The sequence below is a fragment of the Myripristis murdjan genome, chromosome 22, assembly GCF_902150065.1.
Source record: "Myripristis murdjan chromosome 22, fMyrMur1.1, whole genome shotgun sequence".
Classification (NCBI taxonomy): Eukaryota; Metazoa; Chordata; class Actinopteri; order Holocentriformes; family Holocentridae; genus Myripristis; species Myripristis murdjan.
In genome coordinates, this window is record NC_044001.1 from 22,385,590 (window position 1) to 22,396,704 (window position 11,115).

At 42.7% G+C, this 11,115-nt stretch overlaps 1 protein-coding gene across 1 annotated transcript in view; it reads left to right on the top strand.

Moving 5' to 3' along the window:
• myt1lb (myelin transcription factor 1-like, b) overlaps positions 1-11,115 on the top strand; it is a 100,091-nt gene that overhangs the window by 38,901 nt on the left and 50,075 nt on the right. The window contains exons 3-4 of the mRNA XM_030045121.1: positions 84-129; positions 3,076-3,109. Of these exons, the coding sequence (XP_029900981.1) occupies positions 84-129; positions 3,076-3,109 (80 nt within the window). The remainder of the gene's footprint in view (positions 1-83; positions 130-3,075; positions 3,110-11,115) is intronic.

Consider the following 11,115-nt stretch of genomic DNA (forward strand, 5'->3'; position numbering starts at 1 on the left):
ATGTATACAAATTGGAGACAATAACTTTGAGGTGCTGTGTTGTGTGTTGTGTGTTTAACAGCTTGTTTGTGCCTCTCCTGCAGATGGAGGTGGATGCGGACGATAAGCGCCATCGCACACGCTCCAAAGGTATCTGCATGAATACACATCCGTACCCACACACACACACACACACACACACAGCGTTGTTGCCATTCAGGGTGACCTTTCCTCCCCCAAACGTAAACACACATGCATATACACAGACACACACCACTGCACAAATCCCGGACTGTCACACTCCAATTGTCTCTTCTCACTTCTCTCTCTCTCTCTCTCTCTCTCTCTCTCTCTCTCTCTCTCTCTCTCTCTCTCTCTCATTATACTTTTTTCAGAGACAGACAAAGAACGTGCACATTTGAAGAGTTCTGTTGCAAAAATCCACTACTTGAAAAAAAAAAAGTGATATCTGCACTGTTCCAATGCTGCATGGCACAAAATGAAAACAAATTATTAAACTTTTCAAAAATAACATGATGCCGCAAATTTTGGGGGATATTTTATACTTTATTTTATACGTTTTTTTATGCTAGTTTTCAAAGCGCAAAGATTCTCTTTTTTCATGTCCAGAGACCAGGTTGAATTTATTTTGGTCAAAGGCCGGAACAAAACTCACCGACCAATGAGATTATCGTTTGGGTCATGTATCAAGATGGGCGCCAAGCTTTTGATATTGTTGGTCTTTGAGGCTGGAGAGATACTCACCTTATTTTCCATGACAACAAGGGATGAACCATCTTTATTCACTTTGTCTTGGACCTTGTGGTGCAACAGCTAATCCACTGTTTTAGACAAGGCAGAGCCACCCTTTTTGAAATTTGTCATGATAAAAGTATAGGTGCAATTACTTCAACCCTGGCACTGTTTGATTCAGTAGAAGGTGCTGAAAAATTAAATGTATAATAAGTGGGTTTGTGTAAAACTGTGCGGGCGAACACAGTAATAGAGTTTGGTGAAGCAAGATGCTCGTGTGGGCAAACCTGCAAGCAAAACCTGCCTTGAACGTGACGTTGCCGGACTCCAGGGGTCGTGTCATCAAAAGTAAAAGTCAGATTGCTTCGACCCTGATATCATTTGATTCAGCAGAAAATAGTGAATAATTTTGATATATAACATCTGTAGCTGACCAAGTAGCTGACCAGAAGTTCTAAGACAAAGACAGAAGAAAAAGTTGTTGGAACAAGGTGAGTATGATGAAAGCCATAACATTGGTCTGTTGTGTGGCTGGAGGAGGTCGGTGAAACAGACACAAGAAGGAAGCAAAAGGAGCAAGTTTCCATTCGGAGCGGATAAGCCGCTTCTTTGCTTTCACTTAGGTATCCAAACTTTTTCTGAGAATGATCAAAATTCAGCATCAGACTCAGTGTCCGCCGCCATCTCACTCTCTGTCACCCCACAGGCTCCCACAGGCTAACAGGTTAAAAAAAAAAATCTAAAAAAGGGTGTCCATATTTTAATGAAGGCTTGTGAGGGTCCCCCTGATGCATATTTCATTTTTTTTCAAACTTTAGAAAGCTTGTAACATCTTTGATTAAACAAGGAACAAGGTGGAGGTGACCAGTGTTTCCACATGGAGACGATCAAGCACCTTGCCAGCAGTGTACTGAGAGGCTGGACCACATGGGCTTTGTTTGATGGAAAGGTATTTCTATCAGGTATTCTGTGCCGGGAGGCCAGAGACAGACCAGATTGGATCACGGCCATCTTAACCTCCAACATGTCACTAAAGACATTGAAATTTTAGATTAGATTAGATGAAAGTTTAATGATCGCCGTGGGGGAAGTGAGTTGTCACAGCAACAGACAGGACAAAAATACAAACAGAAATATCTATAATGTATTAAAGAGAAATACACTGAGCAGCTACAACAGCAAAAACACAGATACAGCAGGTAAACAAAGTTGGGTCTGCACTGACATAATGGGAGTCACTTGATCCATCACTTTAGCATACACTACATTAAGTAATGTTTAATATTACCCAAAGCATGATCAACTTTTTATAATCCAAATTTGATCTTGGTTTTTATTCTATGGCTGTAAATTCATAACTTTGGTGACTTTACAATAACCATCTTGATTAAGTGATAAATTGATAGTTAATTAAACTTAAACTGTATTGCAGTAAAAAGTGCAATGCAATAACATCTTAAGTTGCACAAAACAGAAACACTCAAGTCAAGGGCCAGTACCTCAACACTGGACTTCAGTATGTGTCGCATGTGCATAGCATTACTAATAACAGATAAATGATATTGAAGGCTGACTAGTTATTAGTAATACTACACACATACACACAAAGTAACTGAGCAATGTTAAACACAGATATTAAGGGCATGACATTTGGCTCTGCTCACACACTCACACCATAACACACACCATCGACAAGCACAGAGCGAAATATTGCACTCTCTCCTGCGTGACATTTATCTCATGATTGATTATCTGACATTATTAATTATTTGTTAACAGTAAAATAACAGTTAAGTAACTAACAATTTACCATTTTTTAATGATGGTTATTATAAAGTGTCACCATTGGCTGTAGCTTGGCCCATGAAAAACTCTGGGACTCCAAATCCCAGCATGCACGCCTGGTCTCCCCAGTGTTAATTGCTAAGCCGTGCTGATTACAGATTAGAAGGGCGCAAGTGAGCTCTATTAGCTACACACGTTTTCAGCTGTGTAGATGGAGAAACATGCATGCAGAAGCGAGTGCATGTGTGCAAAAGGCGAACACATGACAAAAAACGAAGGTGATGATTTATTTTGTAAAATGGAAATGTGGTGTTTTGGAGCAGAACTCTTCACGAGCACACGGACAGGCTAATTTCTTAGTTTTATTGAGCTTCATTTGTTTTGCTGGCGTTTTATTTCATGGTATTCCTACGCAGGTCATAAGGCACAATGATAAACTATTCAGCCGATTGCTTTTTATGTGTTATACAAAGAGCTCGAGGAAGCAGAAGTTACAGTCCCGTTTCATAATCATCCTCTCTCTCTCTCTCTCTCTCTCTCTCTCTCTCTCCCTCTCAGTGCCTGTGGATCCAGCGTTAACAGAACTCTTCAGGTCAGTGGGATTACAAAAGATCACTTCATGGTTATACACACATGCATATTTGCACACACACACACACACACACGGACACACATGCCCGTTCAAATCCACAGACGGGCAGAAAAAACAAGGCCCGACCATCGCCTCGCACACACACCTGCACACACATAAACACAAAATAGGCTTCTTGTAGTTTTAAAATTCAGGGCGAGATGCTCAAGTAGTGCCTGTATCACCTGTCACGCTGTCACCTTTCACTGCTCACACCAACCAAAGCCATTTTCCAGCCTTTCCTCTGCTACCAGATCGTTATTTCCACATTAACAACCAGTCACTGAACCCAGATTTCCACCCTCCCTCTTTCTCTGCGGCTGCCTGTTTATTCTGTCTTTCTTCTCCTCTTTCTCTTTCACTCTGAAAAAATGGTCATATAGGACATCTCTCTCTCTCTCTCTCTCTCTCTCTTCTCAATTCTCTTCAGTCTCTCTTGTCTCCCTCTCTTTCTTCTAGAGCCTCAGTGTCACAGAAGATAACAGCTAAACAGTAATAATCACCACAAAAATCTGTCTTCCTCTAGTTAAAACAATTTTCCTGTATTAAATATTAATTAAGAGGGTTTTCTCCTCTTTTAATGTTCCGACTAGATGAGCTAAATAATTCTGTTTTTGTCTCATGTACTTGACGATATTTAGCATGATAGCCAATTATCAATTCATTACCCATGCAACACAATTCCTTCTCTGTCTTCTCCCCCCGCCGTAAAGGGCTTGTTGAGTGAGCGGAGTGGCAGTGAGCTGGAGTACAACTTTGTTTCACATTTGACGGTTTTCTTTGTCACTTTGTGAGAGTTTCTTTGGGGTAATCTTGTTTTGAGAAAAAGGCAACTTGTGAGCAATGAATTAAAATAAATGAATGTGTGCGTTAAAGGAAAATAGGTACTTTAATTCACTGATTTGCAAAATAATAACATGCAATGAGCGAACACACTTTTTTATGCATTATTAAATAGGACAATAGACACAATATATAATACCCAGTTTTAAAAAAGTCTCTTTTGACATATTCGTTTGTTATTTTGTATGTTTCATTCTGCACACCAGCCCCTGCCTCTTGAGGATTATCCTGAACTGACCCAATATACTGGTATTTTAGCAGCTATGCTTGACTTATTGACTTACATGTGTCACAGACTGTGCAACACAGTCTATTGATAGGACAAGAAGTGTAGCCTAAAGGATCTCCAGTAGCCGGAGTGCATTAATGTTAGACATTCAGCCCGGCCGTCCACACTGCCTGCTAGAGCCGCTTCTGCGGTGCATGTGAGCTCAGCAGACACAGGCCTACACCTAAGCTGCACAATCTTGTTTTCCCTTTTTCACTTTTCTATCTACCATTCCTGTGACTACAATACAAACCTTTACTCAGGGTAATGTAAAACCTGTTTGGAAATTCGAGGGTGGATATTTCAAAGTGTCCTCTACATGCCTTTGTGAGTTGTTTCCACCCTAGGACGTGTGAATTTCATTTTGTCCTTGGCTGTGTGTAAGGAGGTGGTTGCAGCTAAGATAAGGGTTCCTGCCCACCTATATATCAATAAATAATATTCCACCTGGAAGATTACTGCGTAGCCCTTTAGCTGATATTCATAGATAGCACAAGGTGTACTGTCTCCTCGCTCTCTCTCTCTCCAATTCCTCATTCCTTTCCACTTTGACGCTTTCCCTACTATTTTCCATCATTCTCTCCTCCTTCTTTCGTTTTCTCTCTTCCTTGCTCCCTCTCGCTCCTTCTCTCTCTCTCTCTCTCTCTCTCTCTCTCTCTGCTGCTGCCTGCAGATAGTAATTAATCAGAGGATCGATGTGAAGCCTATCTCCAGGCTGAGGCGTCTATAATGTCGATAATGCTGCTCGATGGCCTCTCTCCCCCGAGAGCTGATAGTCCTCAGGACGAACACGCTTGACTTTGCATGGCGCAGCCTGGGCTGGGTCAGATAGGCTGTGGCTGCTGCTGCTGCTGCTGCTGTACGTGTGTGTGTATGTATGTGTTTGCTTGTGTGTAGATGTGTGCACACAGTAATCATTTGATTCACTTGCCATGCAGCATTGAAGCCTGCACATACACATTCACTACACGTATGAACATATAGGCCTGCACAAAAAAAAAAAAAAAAAGAGTGAATTACATTCAATGAGAGGAGTCAGGAGAGAATGGCAGCAAATTACAGTGGCTATGTTTGTGGCTGCGTGGCTGAGCGAGGGCTTGCAATGAATGTAAGCAGCCAAACTGGAGTGGGTTAACATATACATGCACAGCACATACATATGATATAGTTTTAATATCGCGTATACCATGGTCACCACAAATTCTTGAATCTGATTAGATAGAAGGTGTCTATTGTAACAGTTTGTTACGTGGCTGTGTTGAACACTTATTCTGATTAAACTTAAATTCTAATTCAATTCTAATTAAAGCATTCTGTGGTCTATTATTTCTGAATAACAGACTGTTGTCAAGGCCGTTGTCAAGTTAGACCTCACCACAGTACTTGTTCATTTCAAATTAATCTGCTTCGCCCATAGAAAGTGAACGGATAGAACCGGCGTGGGCCTTTGTGGGCCTTTTGTTTCACAACAAACCAGTAGTTTTGAGTGGTTCACTTTTCCAAGGTAACAGCTGTACATGTTCAGCTGATGAAACCATGTCAGCAGAGGAGTTTGTTTGAATAACTTTCTTGAAACTTCCATCGTGATAAAACAAGCCCCTGGTCAATGAATCACTGTATTACAGTGTGTGCAGCTCACAGCAACAAGGGAAGGGAGAAGTTAAAGTTAACACGTGAAATTAATTAAAATCATCGGCATGCTGCACAAGTTATTTCAAATTTTTGCTAATTCATGGCCTATCTCAGGCTAATGTTAATATTAGCTAATGAGCTAAATTAACTAAATTAATCCTAATTAGCTATGTTTTTTTTTTTATTATTTGAATCAAAATCAAGATCCACAAGTTTATTTTCATGATTATTTTTCATATTTTCTGCCGACACAGTGATGTTAGTCGAACGTGTGCAGCCGTTGGCGTGGCGAGGTGAACCACCCGAAAATATTCTAATTTGCCCTGAAACAAAGGCCCACGCCATTTTTTTCATTTCAGTTACTATGACCTCCCCAAAAAAGGTCTTGCCGCCGTGTGTGTTGTGTGTTCTGTATTTTTGCTTCCTAATATATTAGGATAATCTAAAACTTCCTGTGTAGCTTCCTGTAATGAAAATAAATCAAAAGCTACGGTAATCTGTTGCATTACATCACATTAAGCTAAGTAGACCATGTTAGGCTGTGTTAGTTACATCTTGCCCCATTTTTCAAATCGTGATGGCTTCAAAACTACACAGATGTGTTGTTAACACTGATACGGAGCTAGCTGAGCCACTTTTTTCTAGATAATGTGCTGTACTGAATTCATTCTGGCAAATTCAAGATGTGGACAGCTGGTAACATCTCTATTACAGATTTAGTCTCATGTGTAGGTCAATAGTGGCAGGAAATAGATTTTTTTTTTTTTTTAATTATTTTAAGAAACATCACTTCCCAAATTATTGCGCGTGGTGGTTATGTACCTACCAATGATTTAAAAATGGGTAAAGTTTATTGATGACATTGTGGAGATGTTGAGGCATTCTTTGCCGCCTCCTTGTCCATAGATTCTGTAAAACAGGACACCCCAAAGTGCTTTGTTGCTTACTTATCCAAAGCTCCAGAGGGATCAACAGAAAGAAATTTTGGCTTCCAGACTGATCTCTAAATATTATTTCAGCCAGAAACCCGTGATGAACAAAAAGCATGCTGTTTCTGTAACTGTACGGCGCATGGATGTAGCTCAGGGCAGGTTCGCTGAGACGAGGGAAGCAGTCGGGAGCGTTGGTGCTCAGTGTGTGTCCGTGTGTCGTTGCGGCGGCCCCACGTCTGGCTGTGACGGAAGCGGGCACAGCAGAGCTAAATATGCAAGACATCGAAGGTAAAGGCACCCTTTCCCATTCACGGCTCCCAATTACATGGTTGAATTTCCTTTATGAAAGGGGGGAAAAAATAAGGATAGCTTTTGCAGACACCCCATCTCAATAAACCTCATCATCGTTTTCACAGGGGGGGGCGTGAGCTTGACAGACAGCTCACAGCACAAACATTCCCCTCCAAATCTCTTTTGTCGTTTGCATATTTACAGTCTCATATGCTAATCATGTTTATTGGGGTGTATAAGCACTGCGCATGAGCTCAAAAAGGAAGGACTGCTTTATGCCAAAGACTGTATGGGAGAGGCATTGGGCTGAAAATTGCCCCCCACCCCCCACATCAACCTCCCATTTCTGGAAATAAATGGTTCTTCCTGCAGTAATCCAATTTCAAAAGACAAAAAGGGATGTCTTACGTAACTAGGGCAGCGCAGGCTTTTGCTAATTATGGTGATAGTTCGTAGGGAAGAATTCCCCTGATTTTAAATGATGGCCAAGGTTTTTGAGGATGTGTTTGTGTGTTGTGGTGTGTTTCCGTAGTGGAGTGCTTGTGAACATAAAGTGCCGTGCTTGAACAGTAACAAAGGCTGTCTCATAAAACGGCAATAAATTTATCGGTATGAAAGGTGATTGATGAAGGAAGGAAGTTTCTCATTTGTTTGTATGAATCAGAAAAATTAACAACCATGCAAAAGCTATCAAGATGCAAGGATGTTCAAGGTGGAAGTGTTGGTGCCCAAGGCTGGCAAGCCATTCACCCACTTGTTTGCATGAATCAAGGATTTCCAAGGAAACTAGATCCAGAACAGGTAGACTTTCCAGGCTGTCCTTGTGTGCTTTTGGGCTGAGGCATTTCAGAACAGTTAAGTAAGGTGGATAAGAGCTAAAGCCCCTCATTTCTCCCTTGTCAAATTTCTGCCTCCGCACAGAAAGACACGAGGTTCTCGTCACCGCCAACTGGCCAAATGAGAGAGGCGTACAGTCTTGGCCCTGGCTTTAATTGCCAGTGTCAGAGCTGAAACATGGCTGTGCAGGAAATGATCAAGTTAATGAAACGTTTTAATTATTCAACATAATTGTGGAACGTGATGAGCGTGTCGGTGAATCCCTGGTCTGGCCGTTCGTACGAGGTGCCTCGCTCCAGCCTGCATGCGCACGAACACTCACCTACACACATACACATACACACACGAGCTCCTCTCTCTCGCTCTCTCCCCTTCTTTTTTGTCTCACACACTCGTGAACACTCGCTTTCCCATGGTGCTATCCCTCATCCTTATTACGTGCCATTCTCTCCAGTGATAGAACGAGAGAGATCAGTCTGCGTTATAATTACTTGCCCTTGTCTGCTCGGGGTCGTTACTCCAAGCCCCCGCTCTCCCCCCGACTCCCCACCCCCAAGACTCCATGCCCACCAGCTTGAGTCCCCACAGCTATTCTCCACATCACCGCAGGGGCTGACAGGCACTGCCGCACTGATTCGAAAGATAGAGAGAGAGAGAGCAAGAGAGAGAGAGAGAGGAAGAGAGAGAGAGGAAAAGCCGGCAGAGCACACCACAGACAGTCTTTTCTCTTACTCTCTGTCTCTCTCTCTTTCTCTCTAATGCCACACACGTACCCTCTCCTCGGCCGTGCTCGCCAGATAATTAAAGACAAATAAAACAAACAAGAGGATATCGGTCCATCAGTGTGCCCGAGACCCCCCACCCCCACCCCCTTTTGCCTCCACATTCCTCTTCTCTCCTTTGTCGTTGCTCTCTTCATTCTTCCACCTTCCGTTTCTCCTCCTGCTTGTCAGCTCCCCTTTTTCCTCACCAAACACCTTCTCCTTCCCTCACTCCTTTCCTTCCTTCCTCCCCTCCTACCCCAACTCTTTCTTTCTCTCTCTCTCTCTCTCTCTCTCTCCCTCTCTCTCTCCCCCCTTCCCTTCCTCTCTCTCAGCTCTCTCTGGCAGAGCTAATTCCCTCTTCAGATGGTGCGGCGCTCATTTGCATACTTATCAAAGTGTTTGGACTATCCGACAGAAGCTGTAAGAAGGTGGGGTCATTAATATGTTAATTAGCACTCCCCCTCCTTCCTTTTCTCCCCCTTGCCTTTAGACACCGGCACACCATCCGTATCCTCCACCTCTTTCTGCTTCACATGCAGCCTTTGAATGTTTGAATACCTTCAAATGCCATAAGTCTCTCTAGACATCCACACATGGGGGTTAGGGGAGATTCACAGCTGTCTAAAGTGTGTGGCAGGGTGGGTGTGGGTTCTATACAGTGCCATTAATTCTTTATCTAGGGTCACGGATTAGCATCATTTGTACGTAAATGCATAGGGAAATGTTGGAGCCATGAGATGAACTGGCAACATAATGTGTTTCCTCCCCACGTTTGAATCAAAAGCTTCTCTGAAGGAATATTTCCATGTGACATTTCCATATGGTATCCACTCATATGGAGTTGCTGGTTTCATGGACATAGATTAAGTCTAATCCTGTACTTCAACAAAGCATAGTTAATGAAGAATCTCTCCATTCAGAGCCATTCTCAGGCCAGGACTAGGCCTTACTCTGTGCGCAGGAAGCTGCCCCAGTGTCTGTTCAAGTAACACGACTACAATAGCTATGCTTTTACATAAGGGCTGCAGGGTCAGTAGTGTAATCACTAAGCCAGAAGAAAGGGACCATTCATTAATACTGACTTATCTGCTTGTGAGCAAAGGTTAATGGGTCATTCACGGTGCATGTCTGTTGTAATAAGGCTCGGTTGTCTGTAGTCAACATCTATCATGTTTGTCATATCACATTAACGACAAGCAACTATTAGCTGACACTGATGTGGTGCAGGAAGGTGGTGCAAGATACGCTGGCATTGATGTTCTTGGTCAGGCTTATTTTATAGTTTGCTGTTAGAACTTTCCGAGAGTTAAAGAGCGTGTGAGTCACAACAGTTCATTCCTATGGAGACAAAATACACAGAATCTATTCTGTTATATGATCACAAATGGAAGGAAATAGTTCTTGGAAAGAAATGCAATTAAAACAATTTTTTTCCTGTGGAACGCAAACGTAACCAAGGACAAAAGTGTTTTTCTGAAGTAGGTTTCAGTAATGTAGCCTTGATTGTGAAAGCTGAGTAACTGCAACAACATTCCTGTGAATACCCCTGTTTTTGTAAGTTTTAAATGCCCAAGGCCTTTAAAAAAGAAAAGAAGGAATCTGAAGAGCTATTGACTGAAGGTGTTCATGTCTGGTAGTGGGTTTTTGCCTTCTCTCTCGGCCCCTGTGCTTCTCCGAGCTCACTAAGGGTGTCTTGCTGGGATCACAGAATGTATGGTTCCCAGAACGAATGTTTATGACTTTAAACGCAACATCATCTAAACTGGGGGTTAAACACAGTGCGACTTTGGCCACAAGAGACTATGTAGAAGCTTGTGTTGTAGTTTTTTTCCTCACTTTGTCCTTCCCTCCATATAAGGGGTAAAGGAGGACAGAGTTGAGGAGGATAGGAAGACATTCTACGGCAGGGATAGAGTAGGCTATGGCGGGAAATATATAGCAGACTAGATTGGATAGGATTAGGTGGGGTAAAACAAGGTAAAGCCGAGCAGGGTGGGACAGAGGGCTAGCACATTTGTATAAAAATTATGAAATGGGAAAAAGGTGGAGTAAAGAGCATGGAAGAAGAGGAGGGAAAAAGGAGAGGTGGTGAAATGAGAGGTGAAGCGAGGTGGTGAGGAGAAGGGAGCCGTAACCCTGCTCGTTCCAACAATAAAATTCACATAAATGCACCTGGCCTTGCCGCTGAATACATCTTTCTCTCTGCCGCGCCAAACTGAGAGGGCGTTCTATTCAACCCACTCAGGGCAGACTTAATAATTACTCTCACTTTGAACGCAGTTTCCTGGCCGGGGGAAATGATTGACAGATTGTATCCATGGTGTCAGGGGGCCGGCCACACCCCTCCTGACTAAGGCAGAAATTAGAGAACAGCAGGAGCTAAATTACACCTTAGCGAAG